At 40.3% G+C, this 18,911-nt stretch overlaps 1 protein-coding gene across 2 annotated transcripts; it reads left to right on the top strand.

Annotated features, from left to right (window-relative positions):
* The first annotated feature begins 1,717 nt into the window (after positions 1-1,717).
* Positions 1,718-16,799, top strand: LOC113539277 (5'(3')-deoxyribonucleotidase, mitochondrial). Of its 2 annotated transcripts, none has more exons than XM_026934959.3 (5): positions 1,718-2,801; positions 8,702-8,802; positions 10,343-10,403; positions 10,515-10,586; positions 13,521-16,799. In XM_026934959.3, the coding sequence occupies exons 1-5, from the start codon at positions 2,538-2,540 to the stop codon at positions 13,734-13,736; spliced, it is 714 nt and encodes a 237-aa protein (XP_026790760.1). In that variant the 5' UTR covers positions 1,718-2,537; the 3' UTR covers positions 13,737-16,799. The 2 variants fall into 2 exon arrangements, with proteins under 2 accessions (XP_026790760.1, XP_026790761.1); XM_026934960.3 differs by having other exon boundaries at positions 1,723-2,801; positions 10,515-10,629.
* Positions 16,800-18,911: the final 2,112 nt, after the last annotated feature.

The raw sequence follows: 18,911 nt of genomic DNA, 5'->3' as shown, positions 1-18,911 counted from the left end.
AGAACATGTAAAACTCCACACAGACAGGAGAACATGTAAAGCTCCACACAGACAGGAGAAGAACATGTAAAACTCCACACAGACAGAGGAAGAACATGTAAAACCCCTCACAGACAGGAGAAGAACATGTAAAACTCCACACAGACAGGAGAACATGTAAAACCCCTCACAGACAGGAGGAGAATATGTAAAACTCCACACAGACAGGAGAAGAACATGTAAAACTCCACACAGACAGGAGAACATGTAAAACCCCACACAGACAGGAGAAGAACAAGTAAAACTCCACACAGACAGGAGAAGAACATGTAAAACCCCACACAGACAGGAGAAGAACATGTAAAACTTCACACAGACAGGAGAAGAACATGTAAAACTCCACACAGACAGAGGAAGAACATGTAAAACTCCACACAGACAGGAGAAGAACATGTAAAACCCCACACAGACAGGAGAACATGTAAAACTCCACACAGACAGAGGAAGAACATGTAAAACTCCACACAGACAGGAGAAGAACATGTAAAACCCCACACAGACAGGAGAACATGTAAAACTCCACACAGACAGGAGAAGAACATGTAAAACCCCACACAGACAGGAGAACATGTAAAACTCCACACAGACAGGAGAAGAACATATAAAACTCCACACAGACAGGAGAAGAACATATAAAACTCCACACAGACAGGAGAACATGTAAAACTCCACACAGACAGGAGAAGAACATGTAAAACTCCACACAGACAGGAGAACATGTAAAACCCCTCACAGACAGGAGAAGAACATGTAAAACCCCACACAGACAGGAGAAGAACATGTAAAACCCCTCACAGACAGGAGAAGAACATGTAAAACTCCACACAGACAGAGGAAGAACATGTAAAACTCCACACAGACAGGAGAAGAACATGTAAAACTCCACACAGACAGAGGAAGAACATGTAAAACCCCTCACAGACAGGAGAAGAACATGTAAAACTCCACACAGACAGAGGAAGAACATGTAAAACTCCACACAGACAGGAGAAGAACATGTAAAACTCCACACAGACAGGAGAACATGTAAAACTCCACACAGACAGGAGAAGAACATGTAAAACTCCACACAGACAGTAAACTGAGCTCAGGATCAAACATGCTGGATGCGACAGTTTTAAAAAACTAGTTGTGCATGTAGTTATATAATCATTTATTTAATGCTGGCTTCATGTCCAAATTCAGAGCTGGTCATAAATATTATTTTGTTGATGGAAAATGTTTTTATACATAAACTATGAAAAACTTTGCTGTCTTTATCTGAAAACACAAACACCTTTCTCATATATTACATATACTTAATACATGTGGTATTTAAAGCCAGTGAGCCTTTAAGATGTTTTTTTTTTTTCAGATCAAAATAATTTGTAAAATAATATTAAGCTTAATTCAAAAGTTATGTGCAAGTACACATCTTACAGATTACCGCAATGTAACATGCCCCTTGACTAGGGAGCCAGCTAGCCCAACAGGAGAATAAACACAAAGCAGTTTTGGGGTGGGAAAGTAGATGTTCACTTTTTATTAAGAAATACCATAATAAATCACAGGGAAACAATAATCATTGCAGTACTTGTCATGTGAGAAGTAATTAATATCAGCACTCAGTTACATACAATGCATATAAACCTGACACACAATGTTATTACTGTAGCAGAGTTAGTCCTGAAAAAACACTATGAAACAGTCTGGAATCACTGAGTAAAGCTGAGTAAGTCTACAGAGGGTTCATAACGTCGTTCATTGTTTCATGTCAAACATTGTTTGGTTCCATCATGACCAGAATAAAGCATTTACTGAAGATGAATGAATGAATAAAGCGAGTTACAGACGATTCTCTCAGGGTAGACCGCAGACTTGGATTTGTTTAATTCTATTTGGACCCTTCCAAAATGGCGGACACGTTGACGTATTTAGTAGCTAGCAACAGCGGCTAAAGCGGAACCTACAGTTTTCTACGGAAATGCGGAACATCTCACCATTACTAAATTATTTTGGGTGTTAAACAACCTATAAACAGCAGGGTCAACAGAGTAGTGGGCTAAAGTTGGACCGGGAGAGTAGTGAGGGTGAAAGCGCTCTCAGGATGGTATAAGCTACACGGCTTTATTGATTGGGCGCGTGAGAGCAGAGCGCCGCTGCACGGCTGTAAACAAGCCCAGACCCCAGCGCTGCACAGACACCGGCCGCGTGACCGGAGGTCAACACCGCTTCTCCATTCAGAGCGTCACTAAACTCACTCCAACAACAAACCCAGAGCAGGAGCAGAGTGAAAGGGCGGCACACAGGCCGAGTTTAAACTGGCTGCAGGACAACAGCCGCGGAAAGCTCCAGGCCGGGCCGGTGAATGACCGCCGCTCACAGGGCCCTTTAACGCAGAACAACTCCATGAAAAGCGACTCGGCGTTAAAGGACAACAAAGGAGCAGGTCTAAAGAGAAGACCTCCCCGGATCTCTGCACTGCCGTCGGTCAGTGAGTGAGTTAAAGGCCGGGCTCGATGGCGTTACAGCTGCGGAGGACCGCGCGGCTGCGGCTGCTGCTCCGCGGCGCTGCTCTCTCTCCCCGCAGGGGCTGTGCGGGACTGTCCCCCGCCTCCAGACTGCGCGTCCTGCTCGACATGGACGGCGTTATTGCGGATTTTGAGGGGGGATTTTTAAAGAAATATAGACAGAGATACCCGAATGATCCGTACATCAGCCTGGAGGAGCGCAGAGGGTTTTGGGTGTCGACTCAGTACGGAGAGCTGAGAGGAGACCTGTGTGTAAGTGTGTGTGTGTGTGTGTGTAAGTGTGTGTGTAAGTGTGTGTTTGCTGAACACACCGCTACTGCAGGCAATAAACACTCAGTTTATTACTTTGGAGAGAAACTTCACTCTGAAGCAAACACATCAGATATGTTCACAGAGGAAAGCCTGTGATGTGGTTAGTGATTGTGGTGCTGATGCACTGGCGGAGTTTCTCCCGCGACCACTCAGCAGTCCCGCGATGACGTCACATGGTGACATTGCTAAGGTTTAATAGGAGGGAGAGAGAGAAAAAAAAAACGATATTAGACAAAAAGTATATTGGTCAGGTTTTGCTGTTATGTTGATTTTTCGTTTAATGTAACTGCTAATAATAACTGTCATCGTTATGAACACATCCAGGTGCCAATAATAATTCATGATGTGCTGCAATATTTACAGAAGATATTATCAAGGATAGAGACAGTGGCACAGGTAGGGGGGTGGATTTCGAGTTTGAACCCCTTGAAATACTTTCCAGTTTCAAATTATTACTCATGGATAATTAACATACAGTACACTGTGCACTTTATTATATATACATTTTATGAACATCATTATAGCACAGTAATTGCATTTTTATTTCACGGCAATAGCACTATAATGGTGTTCATAAGAGATCAACATAGTCATCATATTTAACCTTCACAAATTTCAGATGAGCAAATGAACAAACTTAGTTTGCGTAGTCACATTTTATTTAAGTCATTTATTAAAAGTCTATGTACTTTTGAGAAACAGGATTAACCAATCAAAATCATTGTTTTTTCTGTTTGAAAGCGTCCTCGCTACACTCTGAGCTCAGGGATATTGAAGTGAAGTATGATGAAGTACCACAGGTTTACTGCAGGAGATGAAAATGAACCAGAGATCTGGTTTTATAACATAAAATGTCATTTCTCCACTATTATTGCCATCTTAATTTAATACATTACAGTGGAACTGTCATAAAAGTATTTTATGGCAACATTATTAATATATGACGATTGGTTGGCAGTAGATCTTGCTTTTTAAATCAAGCTTTATTGAAATGATTCAAATACCTTTCCACTCCATATGTCCATCACAGGGCACTATGCACATATTGACACCTAGGGGCAATTTACCGTAGACAATCCACCTATTGATGTTTTTGGGAGGTGGGAGGAAAACGGAGAATCCAGAGAAAGCCAACACTTACAGTTGCCCAAGCTCAGGATCAGACTGGGGACCCTGAAGCTACCTGCTGCATCATCGTGCTGCCCTCCACACAAAATGTAGATGGAAAATATCAGATTTTTCCCACACAATATTTGTCTTCTTAAATAAAATCAGAATTTAAAAAAGTTTTTTTTTCCGTAACAAATCTGTAAAGTCACATGTAAAACACGTAAACAAGCCTATAGTGTAAGATCTGATGTAAATGTCACTTTTTTCTCAAGTCTTCCAGATAATTAAACTTTGTTTTCTTGAGTTAACAACATTATTCATTTGGGATCTCGCAGAAACAAAGAAAGTTGACTGTTTAAATAAGAAAGTTGACTGTTTTGCGATATACTGGCTGTTTTGTGATTCATTCATATATCACACTTCATGGACATAAGCCTGTTTCTACAATAGTGTGCCTTTGTGGTGTGTGAGCCACCCTTTCTGGATTTCGCAGAAAACTGTTGACCACGCTATGTCATTTTTTCAAGTATGGAGATCAGTGCTCACATAAACACACACTTAATTACAAGGTAAAGTCCCTACTTTACAGCACAAGGCGCTCCTCCCTCTCCACCACCTGGGACAACACGGCCCCCAGCCCTCGGTCCAGTGCATCAGTCTGCAAAATAAAAGGGAGAGAGAATTTAGGAGAATGCAAGAGCAGTCCGCCACAGCGTGCAGCTTTTACCTGAGTGAAAGCCTGCTGGCACGGCTCCGTCCACTGATCTGGGGCCCCCTTTTTGGTGAGATCAGTCAGCGGGCTGGTGAGATCCGAATAATTAGGCACAAACCTACGATAATAGCCAGCCAGCCCCAGAAATTGTCTCACCTGCTTTTTTGGTCTTGGGTCTCAGGCAGGCCACAATCGCTGCTGACTTATCAATTTAGGGACGCACCTGCCCATGGCCCAAGTTGAATCAGATACTGTACTTCCACCTGCCCAATCGCACATCAATGATCTCAGAACAGCCCTCAGGTGCTGAATGTGCCACTGCCAGTCATTACTGTAGATAATAATGTCATTCAAATAAGCAGCGTGTGGACGGAGGATTCTGTCCATGAGTCGGCTGGAACGTCGCGGGGGCCCCAAACAACCCAAAAAGAAGGGTCACGAATTGGTGCAACCAAAACGGAGTGGAAAAGGCCATTTTTTCATGAGATATTGGAGTCAAGGGGATCTACCAATATCCCTATGTCAAATCCAGTGTCGAATAAAAGCGAGCCGCGCCTAACCGATTGAGCAGCTTATCAATGCGAGGCATTGGGTATGCGTCAAACTTAGACACTGTGTTGACTTTTCTAAGGTCCACACAAAAGCGGACAGTCCCATGGGCCTTGGGCACCAAAACCACTGGGCTGCTTCAGTCACTGTGGGACTCCTCGATTATGTCGAGCATAGCGTTGAGTTCATCCCGAACCACATTTTTCTTGTGTTCAGGCAGACAATAGAGGCAGCTGCATACTATCACCCCTGGGGTTGTCTCTATGTGGTGCTCTATGAGATCAGTGTGACTGGGGAGAAGCGAGAACATGTCGGAAATGTCCGCTTGCCATTTAGCCACATCCGTGATTTGGGACGGAGAGAGGTGGTCTCCATAAGGGACCGGGGTTGGATTGACCTGCTGTTTTTAGATTTATGGTCCCAGCTCCTCCCTCTCCAGAACAACCATCGCCAAAGCCACGAGAACCACCTCCCTCCACAGTTCAAGGAGGTTAAGGTGGTACACCTGCCGTGCCCCACGTCTATCCATTCGCCTTACCACATAGTCGACATCCCCAATCTGTTGTGTGACCTCAAAGGGCTCTTGCCACTTGGCGAGTAACTTAGAGCTTGACATGAGTAATAAAAAGGGCACTTTTATCTCCCACTGCAAACTCCCGTAGCCGAGTGCCCCTGTTATACAGGCGGGATTGACATTCTTTCGCCTGTAGCAAATTCTGCTGGGTTATGTGGCTTAAGGTGTGGAGTTTTGCTCTCAGGTCAAGAAAGTACTGAATTTCATTTTTATTGTTGGAAGGTATCTCCTCCCAGTTTTCCCGAAGGACATTGAGCACGCCCCGAGGCTTCCGCCCATACAATAACTCGAACGGGGAAAAGCCCGTGGAGGCTTATGGGCCCTCTCGCACAGCAAATAACAGGGGCTCTGACATTCACAACATGCTGCGTACCACCTGGAAACATCACCACAAATGCATGGCCAGTAGAAGCGGGCCATGAGATGGTCCAGTGTTTTATCCTGTCCTAAGTGCCCTGCCATCGGATTATGGTGAGCCCCCGCCTCCATCATGTGGCAGTTGTCCTGGAAATGCCCAGGCTCACCGCAGTGCCAGCACACTGGCCCAGTGGCCTTACTCCCACACCTGCGGCCTTCACCCACCTTGGGGAGAGAGGAGACAGACACAGGGGGAGAGGAAGGGGATGGGAAAGTACGGGTTTGGGGAATGGGTTTCAGGGGAATTGGCCCCCGTTTCCATGAAGCAGGGACAGGGAAAGGGAGAGGAGGGGGAGAGACACAAGATCGAGAGAGAGAGAGAGAGAGAGGGAAAAGGGAGGGGCTCGCCTGCCCCCAGATCCCAAGTGGTCCTCTGCGAGCTGGATTGCCTCATCGAGCGATGCCAGTTGGTGGCACTGGACCCACTCCGCACTCCCTTCTGGAAGTCGGGTGACGAACTGCTCCAGTACCATGAGGTTGATCACATCCTCGGCGTCACATCCCCCAGCCAGCAGCCACCTCCTGCAGGTGTGCCAGAGCTTCTGGGCGAACACAAATGGGCGGCTGAGCTTGTGGAAGGTCAGCAAACCGAAGCACTGATGGTGCTGTTCTGGGGTGCGGTCGACCTGTTTCAAAACCACCCATCTCATGTCCGAGTAGTCTAGCATCTTGGCGACAAGCAGCTGTGAGACACAAGTTGGGCTTCACCAGTCAGGAGTGGCAACAGGCAGGCTGCCCACTGACCCTCAGGCCAGCCCCACGCCACCACTGAGCGCTCATACAGTTCCAGAAATGCCTCCGGATCATTCTGCTGTCCCACCTTGGTGAGGGCAACGTGGGGCAGGTCCGCGGCTGGGATACCGGCCTGCTGGACCAGGCCCTGGGGCACCTGTCAATCCGCTGCCTGGGCATCGGGCAGTTCTTTGACTTGATGCTCCTGGTCTCGGCGCGCCTGGAGGAGGGCCTGATGCTGCGTCTAGTGGAGGCTGGTGAGGGACATGATGATGTCGGCCAGTGGTGAGGACTCCATGACGGTGTCTTCCTCAACTTCCTGGGTTTCGGCACCAATGTAGCAAACCTTACGGGTTCGGGCGGAAATGAGGAAGCAGGAGGCAGGCTTGGGAACAACTCAGAAGTGTTTTATTCTCCAATTTCACTTTCAGCAGTTTACTTTATTCGCGCACACACATATACACATGCACACACGTGGCTCTCTGCTGGATAGCTCTCTCTCTCTCCACACTTGTCTCTCTCCTTTTTATCCTTGCCCCAGCTCACTGCAGCATGGTACACTCGTTAGTAGAATTCCCTGCAGGTGTGTATTCCTTACCACTCACGTTCTCCAGCTCCACCCTCTATTCACAAACCGGTGTTTCCACAAAGTTGAATAATCCCTGAAAAATATGTTGCTGTTTTTTCAGCTGATTGATTTGGCACAGGTTGTAAGCTGGCTGGGTTGGTTCCCTGTCTGGAGATTGAACCTGGGCCACAGCAGTGAGAGTGGGGGATCCTTAGCCATTAGACCACCCTAAAAACCCCCTAAGCCCTAAAAAAATTTTTGCTTATATCTTAATAGCGGAAAACTGCATGTTGCTGAATTTTACCCCATTAAAAAAAGTTCAGTATCGTATATAGTGAATACGACTGAAAATATTCCCATGTTACTGTACTGTACAAAGGCCACCAATATATGGTAATTTTGCATACCTCATTAGGTGTGTGCCAACAACTAGTATGATATTCAGTGAAGACAATCCTGTCAATAGCCCTGCGTTTCCACTATGTTGAAATAAACATAGTTCCCAAAAACATATAGTTCACATAAACATATAGTTCCCAATAGGAATACAGCATAGATACTTTACTAAGGATACTAAGCTATCTTAGACACCTTGCTGTGGAAACATTTGCAGACTGTATTGTATGTAACCTTCTTAGTGAAGAATTCTCATCAACAGATGAGATTTTAATGGAAGTTTGATAACCGTGGTGGACAGCTTTTCCATTCGCTCCAACTGCGGATTATGTTTACAAATAATTTAATAGCTTTGTAGCTAGTCTTACAGCTCTTACTGTCTCATAATTTCAATCTAATTTAATTTCTTTAATAGCTAGCTTATTAGTTGCTGTTTAAATTAACAGGCATATTTGGGTTTGTATAAAATTTGGATGCGTGATAGCGTTGAAGGGAGTCTGCAAAGCTCCCTGTTCGGTTAAAATGTTGCCCAGCAAGACAAGTGCAGGTAGACGTGATACTGAAATAAATACAGTAGTATGATAATATTGTGATAATCTTATAATAAAACTTCAGACATTTGTTGCAATATGATGCTTTAATATGATGTGCATAATATCTATAATGGATTGGATATGCATATATATATATATATATATATATATATATATATATATATATATATATATATATATCGATAATATCTAGTACCTCTCAGTGTAGCGGTTGTGTGTTGTTTGCAGGATAAAGCCATAAGCATTTGGGAGTCCAAGAACTTTTTCATGGAGCTCGAACCTATACCAGGAAGTGTGGAGGCTGTGAAGGAGATGGCCAAGATGAAGAAGTAGGCACAAATTACACTCTATCACTTGCAGCTGAGAACCCCATTAACAGTAAAAATATGTGTACATGTGCGTGTATATATATATATATATATATAAAGTGTGTGTGTGTGTACAAGTAATATTTTGTTATTTATGGTAGCCATAGAGCTTTTTAACTTCACTTTCACAGAACACATTTTTAATAAGTTTGTCATTAGATCCAAGCTGACATTATTTGTAGGCTGTTTTTGAGATATTGATCAAACTCATTCGAACTCATACGACCAGGCCAAATGCCTAATATCTATAAGAACCGAATAATAAATATAATAGCTGTTATAATGATTTCCCCCACTGTACCAAACTTCTTCACCTCACTTGGAGAAATGTTTAGTTAAATAATGGGATCACTAACACAATGAAGATGAAGTGACAAGTCACTTTAAGATGCAGTAAGGAATATAGAATTGATGGCACGACATCAATTTAATTGTATTTATATAGTGCTTTTCAACAACAGACATTGTCACAAAGCAGCTTTACAAAAATCTGGACATAGATTTAAATCCCAAATGAGCAAGCCAGAGGTGACAGTGGCATGGAAAAATTCCCTGAGCCAACATGAGGAAGAAACCTTGAGAGGAACCAGACTCAAAAGGGAACCCGTCCTCTTCTGGGTGACTTATATAGTAGGACGATAAATTATTACTCTTCTACAACTGTATACTATAAAGTCAAACAGTACTAAGTGTGTTGAAAGGGTGTTCATTATGAGCAGATTGTGAATAAGTCCTGGGATGACAGTCTTGGTCACAGCATTCTTTTTCATCATCTTGTTATTGTTTGCATATTGTAGTTCATTTTGTGCTGTTCTGATTTCTTTTCTTTACTCCATTTAATGTAAAGCAAAATAACAAACTTGCATTTTGGGTCACTCTTTTCCTTGTGTGTCCTAGTGACACTGCCCCAGAATGCACTGCAGCATAATGTAACTCATATTTCAGTTATATTCAGTGTCCCTTATTCATACATCAAGCATATGGAAATTCCATCCAACTGCTTTGTCGTTTATCAATGACATTGTTTCTGTACCATCATACTCACATCTGGTCAGAGTGCAGGTAAATTTAAACATAACATTTTAACAACCTGAAAAATGCTTCATTGGCAGTAAATATTCAAAAGCTTTATCAATAGCTTTTCAGGGTTTTCAAACCTTATTAATAGAGTCTCTTTTGAAAGGTTTATTAAATTAATTTTAGAGCAATTATAAGTCAGATTTAGCTGAAGGTCACATAAGTACCTGCAGATGCAGATTTGTTCATTCTGTGCAATTCGCAAACTGCACTCGTTTCCATGCCACTTTATTAAGGGCCAATATCGTGTCCATATACCCTTTTTGTTTCAGAAGAGATGTGCTTTTCTAGCGTATTAAAGAAAACATACTCAGACACACCTACACCCCTACCATTATGTCCAGTGTAATAGTTATATTATCAGAGTAAATATGTCACAATTCACACTCTTATCTGTAATGTACCCCTGCTCTTTTTCAACCAGTACAGATGTCTTCATTTGCACCAGTCCAATTAAACACTATGCCCATTGTCCATACGAAAAGGTAAGTCATCCTTTCTGCTGAGCTGTGATAAAAAAATAAAAAAAAATTCAGATTTTTTGTTGTTCATTTGCTTAATGACGTGTGTGTGTGTGTTTGTGTGTGTGTTTTCAGTATGCATGGGTAGAGAGGCATCTGGGCCCTGACTTCCTGGAGAAGGTCATTTTGACCAGAGACAAGACAATAGTGAGTGGAGACATCCTCATTGACGACAAGCCGGACATCTTTGGTAGGATTAGGGTTTAATTTTTTTGCATCCAGAACTGTAGACTCATTAATTATCTAACACATTACAGACAAAAATCTTGTTCCTTCGGCTCCTTCCATTAGGGATCGCTACAGCGGATCGTTGGTCCCCATGTTTGATTTGGCACAGGTTTTACGCCAGATGCCCTTCCCAAAGCAAATGACATCACATTACAGACAAAAATATAAAACATTTTCTCACATATATCTTTGAAGGTTGTCATCCAGGTCATGTTGAATATTTAGCTGGACTGGACTCTGTTGTATTTGTAAAGCCATTTCTTACTGTTTCTAGTGTTACTGTCCCTCAGCTGAATGATAAACCATTAGACAGGTAAAATTAAGGTAACTAAACTAAGGTAAATCTTTTATTAGTTACCTTTAAGCTGAAGTAAGCTATGGCAAATTTACTTATAGACAGACTAAATGTTCTGTCTTGTTTTCCAAATGAAGGTGATTGGGTGTAACGTTTTATAGCAGGCGTATCAAACTCTAGGTACATTCTAAAGGACAACTGGATTTGAACATGTTTCACCTACAAAATATATATATATATATATATATATATATATATATATATATATATATATATATATATATATATATATATATATATATATATATATATATATATATATACACGCTGCTCAAAAAAATTAAAGGAACACTTTTTAATCAGAGTATAGCATCAAGTCAGTTAAACCATCAGTTTCAGCTGCTTTGGTGTTAAAGAAATTAACAACAGATGCATTAAATGGGCAAAAATGAGACAACCCCCAAAACAGGAATGGTTTTACAGGTGGAGGCCCCTGACATTTTTTTCCCTACTCTGAGGGTCCGATGTCCTCTAGTGGGCCCTGTGCTCACTGCCCGGCACCGTGGAGCTCGATTGGCATTTGCCATTGAACACCAGAATTGGCAGGTCCTCCACTGGCGCCCTGTGCTTTTCACAGATGAGAGCAGGTTCACCCTGACCACATGTGACAGACGTGAAAGGGTCTGGAGAAGCCGTGGAGAACGTTATGCTGCCTGTAACATCATTCAGCATGACTGGTTTGGTGGTGGGTCAGTGATGGTCTGGGGAGGCATATCCATGGAGGGACGCACAGACCTCTACAGGCTAGACAATGGCACCCTGACTGCCATTAGGTATCGGGATGAAATCCTTGGACCCATCGTCAGACCCTACGCTGGTGCAGTGGGTCCTGGGTTCCTCCTGGTGCACGACAATGCCTGGCCTTATGTGGCGAGAGTATGCAGGCAGTTCCTGGAGGATGAAGGAATTGATACCATTGAATGGCCCCCACGCTCGCCTAAATCCAATAGAACACCTCTGGGACATTATGTTTCGGTCCGTTTGACGCCGCCAGGTTGATCCTCAGACTGTCCAGGAGCTCAGTGATGCCCTGGGAGGAAATACGCCAGGACACCATCCGTCGTCTCATTAGGAGCATGCCCCCACGTTGTCAGGCATGCATACAAGCACATGGGGGCCATACAAACTACTGAGTACCATTTTGAGTTGCTGCAATGAAATTTCAGCAAAATGGACTAGCCTGCTGCATCATTTTTTCACTTTGATTTTTGGGGTGTCTTTGAATTCAGCCGTCTGTAGGTTGATAATTTTCATTTCCATCAAACGATGTGGCATCCTTTCGTTCCTAACACATTACCCAGTCCATATCAGTATAGATATCCAGCATGATATTTTTCCCCATTGAGATCTGATATGTTTTCAAAGTGTTCCTTTAATTTTTTGAGCAGTGTATTTATTTTTATATATATATATATATATATATATATATATATATATATATATATATATATATATATATATATATAAATACACTGTATTTATATAGTTATATATAGTTTTATTGCAAAAGTGTTCATCTCTTGGAACTGGATTATATGTCATGAATCTTCACCAAATATTCCATAATAGGGAATGTCAGTGGCCAAGTTTATTGCTGTATTTTGCCCCCTATTGGAATAACAGAGACTTTTTTTTTTATCTTTCAATTTAATCATAGTCCTCAAGATTATTTTAATTTAGAACACAAATTTTAAATTGATTTAGTGGACCGGATTACAATTTTGGCCATGTGTTTGGCACTTTCATAGTTATTTACCTCAATTAAAGCTATGAGATGTAAGATTTTGCCACATCTTTCTCCACCATATGGATTAATCTGATGTCTGGCTACATAGCAATGACACCATATATATGTATATATAGTGGTAATGAATTGCAGTCTGGGATTCAACCCAAGTATTCATCGCTTATACTGTATATCTGCTTAAAACCTTCATAGTTTTTATCAAATGATTAACTCTCTTCATATGAAATGCATAAAGTACAGAAAGTACAAAACCTGTGAACGGAAGCAACTGAGTTTGAAATGCAAAAGTACTCAGAATTCTCAGAATACTCAGAATGATATCTGTTATGATTTCTCTATCTATACAGCCCCTCAACTGTGTAATAACTCCACAACAAGGTTAAATTGAGTATCACCTACTAGCTTTCCCTCAAATCATAGAACAAATAAATGTCTTACATGTTCAGCAATAAAGAGGTCTATCGCATCTGATATCATTTCCTACTTACAGTGTAGTGTCGGCCTCTTGTAACTCCCTTTTGCTCTCTTTACACTCTTGTGATGTCACTGTGTAGCCAGTCATGTTCTTGCATTCTTAACAAAAAAAATCCTACACATTTTAGCTTTAGGCCTTGTGTACACAAAATAAGAAGATATTTGTAATAATACTAAAGCTGTGTTATATCGAACAGTTGCCTTGACTTACCACTACTAGATATTCTCAGCTATAGAATTAAACTCTGAGAATAAGATTGGTGCTGTTCTGCTGCAGGTGTGGAGCCCAATCCATCCTGGGAACACATTCTTTTCACTGCCTGCCACAACAAGCACCTGCCTGCCAGCACCACCCAGAGGCGCCTCCTCTCCTGGGCTGATGACTGGAGGGGCATCCTGGAGGGCAAGCGCTAGTGAGAGCCTGGTGTACCTCCTCATGTCCTCACCACATCACCACTGGTCAACCTCATCCTCAGTGGACCAGCAGAAATAACATGGAAGCTATCAGTGGTGTAAGAAATCACTGCACTGTAACACTGTTATTCTCTTTTTGGTCCAAATTTAAAGCTTGATACACTGCATGACGAGAAGCCATTTTTATAAGTAAGGGACATATAAAAGAGGAGACAAGCCTGAGTCAGTTCATGAAAAAAAAAAACTGAGAAAGATGACATTTGCAAGACGTCATATCTATAGATATGGGACACAATGAAGGGGATGTGAACATGAACATGTCCCTGACTTATGTCATGATGCCGATTACATGATGATCATTTAAAACACATGGTTATTGTGTAATAACAATAATTCTTTCTTATTGTTAACAAATCAATAGTAATTACTCCTTATTGGTTTTCTTTGGAGAACTGATAGATGGCCAGTTTACATTGAGCATAAACTGCCTCAGAGCTTGATTTTAGCAATCACATTTTATGTCATGCTTATAAAAAAAAAGGGGGGGGGGAACCACAGCACTACATGGTTGTTTCAGACCTTTTAGTGCACAAACATAATTTTATGATACAAAATACATTTCGTAAAATACTTTTATTGAATAGAGTTTTTTGTCAAAGGGTATTCATATACTGTAGAACGATGTGAATTATACACTGTATAACAGAAGTGTATTAGTTTGTGTTCAGATTCATGTTGTATTGAAAATGATTTTACTTTTTTTTAATTTTATTTTATTTTATTATTATTTGTGCCTAAGGGAAAATATATCACAAAGTAAGCTGAAGGTGCACACACTGTTTATTAGTTACATCCCTTAATACATACGAATCTTTGAGCTTAAATGTGAACCTGTGTGTGTGAGCACTGAAGAACATTTTAGCCACAGTGTTAAATGTGACCAGGTTCAGCACATGGCAAAAATAATCATCTCACACCCTTAGAATTTTTTTATGTTGCGACACTGTGGTTTCCCCCATACACACAAATTAAATATTGTAATGCTGGTGGACCTGACTGCCTACAAATGATATGCATAGAACATATAACTAAATTGCTATATTGCTAAAACTGTAACAGATTTAGTAATCACATGCATTAAATAGTCTATACTGACATGCTTACACACAGAGTGAACATCAACGTGCTATGCTTTTGTTTCATATAAACTGTGGAAGACTTATTCTGCTTTCTTAAAAGAGTGGTCTAACTTTTACAGCTCTCTGATGCATTTGAGGTGTAACATCATTGCACTAAAAACACTCAGAAGCCTTCTCTTTCCCCTCAACTCCATTTAAAACTACATCCAGTCCACTGAATGTCTGCAAAGGAAAAGGGGCAGGGTTGAGCAGCTGGGACGGAGCTCATTTCTAGACCAGTGTAGTGATATATGTAGTCAGAAGCATGAACTGAAAAAAACTGGCCAGATCCATTTTATGGCAACATTGTGAATATTTTTTATATTTAATGTTGTAGTATTACTGAAAAGAAACACTTTAAACACATTTTTAAATTACAAACCACACCTTCAAGGCATGTAAATAGTACATTATGCATCCAAATAAAAATCCACTTGAAAAATATTGAAGCAGAACTGATCTGTGTATGGGGAAAAATGGCAGTAGCACAGCAACTGTAGTTTTCAGAACTTAAACCATGACTGCTTCTGTAGCAGATCCTCAGTTACAGCTTGTTGAAACTAATCACAGGCATTTATGTAAATTATTTACCTGAAGGCAGGTCATTGAGAAAGAGAAGAGTTTTCACTTTAAAAGAGACTTTAATACATTTGCCCTCGCTTTTCTAATTAGTGAGAACATTGCTTGTTAAAAAAAAGTCAGCAACGAAAACAATGTTTAAAGACAATTGGACAGAGAACTACACATTTATTCTCTGCTTCAGATTCACACAGTTGTAGTGTGAGTCCTGAGCACCACTACAAAACAAAATATAACCGCTTCAAATTGTTTTATTTATAGCCATTAACCAATCATTAATGGTTAAGCATTGAGAGGTAAAAGTTATCCTGCCCTTTGTAAGAAACAAATGTTATGTAACTGGACCTTCACAAATGGTACTTGAATACTCCTGGCATAGGCGAATTGGGAATATAGTGCACTATGTAGGTTCTACAATGTCATTGTGTTAAAACACAATGACATTGTAGAACCTACATAGTGCACTATATTCCCAACAGAAAGACAGTTAATATTCTTCACAATTCACTTTAAAATCCTGAATTAGGAAAGTCCTATAGGTTGTATACAAACATAGTTACACTCTTGTATAAGATTTGTTACAGCTGGCACATTTCTGTAAAACTGATGTAGCTGCATTATGGTTGCTTTAGTTTGCACGAGTTTTCATTTACTCAACACTGGTGCAGCTAGTTCTTTTCGACATGGAAAAACCTACAGATTTTACAAAATTGCAAACAGTATTCTGCTCACCCTAGTCCTAAATGTTACCAAATGGTTTTTGTTGTTGTTTTTTTGTTTTGTTGGTAAAACCATAATAGCTAGTATATGCAAGTAGGATTATAATCATCAGCAGTAGTGTGGATATAGTAAATTGGATTTAATGAAAGATTTTTAAATCTTAGGTAAGATGTGGTTAACAATAGACAAATGTACTGTATGTTCTATACACAAAATCCAGCCAAATGGGTAATTTAACATTTATTTTTCTAAATCATTTAGGTTTTTTTTAATGTTCTAAATTGATCAAATGTAATGTTTTAAATCAGAAATCTACTTGGTATATGGAGTGTTGACTGGTGTTAATGGTTTATGGAGAGAGTAATTATGGATAATTCGTTTACAGTGCAAAACCACTAACATCTGCTGTTTATTCAGAGATCTGAGAGTGCAGCTGCTGCTGTCTTTACATTGCACTGCTGATGATGCAGCTCTGTGATGTAAATAGGATGCAAGCTGTCAGATATTGATTGACAGCCATAATGATCATTAGTCTGGGAGTGAGCCAAGTGTGTGTGACTCACCTCATTAATGAATGTACTTGGTGCTCTACATCAATCATGTGTGGAGTGAAACAGGATCAAAGCCACTCACTCAAGGTTTTAATAAAGAATGCATTCAGTTTACATGCTGTTGGCCTGTCTCATTATTCATTCTGATTCATTCAGCTTTTTTAAGGTTTTTTTCTTTTTTTAACAGTCATTATTCTAGAAAAAGTGTATGATAATTTTTTCTCCCACGTGGACATTATGACATGCACATTGTCTATATTTCTAATAGAATTTTTTGTTTTGGTCATCCCATACACAGACACTTGCACATGGTGTAGCAGTACAGAACTACACAAAGATCTACAGTTTCAGTACAAGACGTGCAACACAATACAGTAACACACAAGATGCTACCAACCCTATAGCTACACACTGGCCATTTTATTGTGTGCGTGTGTGTGGTGCTGTTGTGAGTGTATCAAGACAGCCACTATAAACAATTTGTCAACCATTAAAAAACACCAGCCTACAGCAGTGCTGTGGTCCTAATCTGACACTGATGAAGGTTAGAGGATGATTAACACACACTTTGAATGGAAAAACATGAGCTATATTCTCTAACTGCACATCTTAGAGGGAGCAACTAACAATGTAGGTGTGTATAATAAAGTGGAAGTAAAGGTACAGAACAGTATTGTGCCTGATACACAGCAGCACCAGAAGAGGGCAGAAGGAAGCAGACACACTGTGTATGGAGCAACAGAGGGACTGCAGTCAGTAACGCTACGCCTCTACACAGCGACCTGTATGGATGGTGTAACTGATTAAAACTGCCCAATTAGTGTAAATACACAATATGTACTATATACTGCACAGAAGAAGCTGATTAAAGGTCGATCAAACTGCATAAGTGAATGAAAATAAGTATACTTACTGTTCAAAGCAGATAATGGTAAGCCATCATAAGTGGCATAGGTACCAGTGATGCTGCTTCATTTTTACTTTTACTGCGTTATCAGACACTCTTATCCAGAGCAACGTACAGACTTGCACTGAAGTCTCTGTTGAACGCATATCCTCATGCTAGTCTGGTCTAAGAATTTTATATGGCTAAACCCTGTTATATAGGAGTTAATATGAGAGTGTTTCTAGGCACTTGCATCACATTATAAAATATAAATATCTTAATAACAGTAATATGAATGCATGTGACTCATAAGTGAGGTGCAGATGGTCTGAGTAATATTTCTAAAGATATACCAACAACTTGTGACATGTGGGTTCTTCTTCCATCATTGTTTAATGTTGATAGTGGCCAAAAAGGGGAGCTGTGTCCCTGTGCTAAAGATGAAGAAGGTTCAGAAACACCCTCTTTGTCTGACACACACATCCGTTACCTTATACAATCCTTAAACTGACAGTTTGTGTTCTTATTCATTTCTTTTATCTCTTATTCTTATTGTTACTTTTTTGTTATTTTTAAGACTGCATTTAAGAATTTCACTCAACTTTAATACATTTTTTGCCACTAAAAATAAATAACTTAATATTTTGGATTTAGATTTAGTATCTAATAATTTGTTAAATTACTTTCACGCAACATGAACACTATGCTTTCACAATAATAAAATGACCTATGACAACAAAAAAGTATCTATCACAACAGTGTCTACACACAATGGTGCGAAAAAAAACCCCAAAAAGCCATTCAGTGGGCAGCAGTGCTGCAAGAGAAACCACCTCGTTGTTGAGATGAGTCAAAGGAGAATGGCCAGACCGGTTTGAGCTGACAGGAACTCAAATAACCACTCAAATAACTTACAATTGTTTCAAGTTTCAAGTTTATTTGTCATGTGCACAAAATGTCAGTGACAATTGTACAGTGAAATGCTTGTTGTGAGGCTTAGGTACTCTACATCTGTGTAATACAATATATATATATATATATATATATATATATATATTGTATTACACAGATGTAATAATCTCTTTCCTCCCCCCTTTTATCTTCTAACATATATATATATATATATATGTTAGAAGATAAAAGGGGGGAGGAAAGAGATTATTTATAAATACAGTATATATAGAAAAGATGCAGAATATATATACTATGTATGGTATGTGTACCTAGATAGGTAATCTTGGGGTCTTGAAAGCATAAGCTTTCAAAGATAGTTATGCATGTATGAGCTAACGATATACACCTTCGTCGGTCAGAGGTTAATAAGAGTAACATTGTAGAGG

The sequence above is a fragment of the Pangasianodon hypophthalmus genome, chromosome 12 (genome assembly GCF_027358585.1).
Source record: "Pangasianodon hypophthalmus isolate fPanHyp1 chromosome 12, fPanHyp1.pri, whole genome shotgun sequence".
NCBI lineage: Eukaryota > Metazoa > Chordata > Actinopteri > Siluriformes > Pangasiidae > Pangasianodon > Pangasianodon hypophthalmus.
This window is presented reverse-complemented; position numbering and strand designations above follow the sequence as displayed.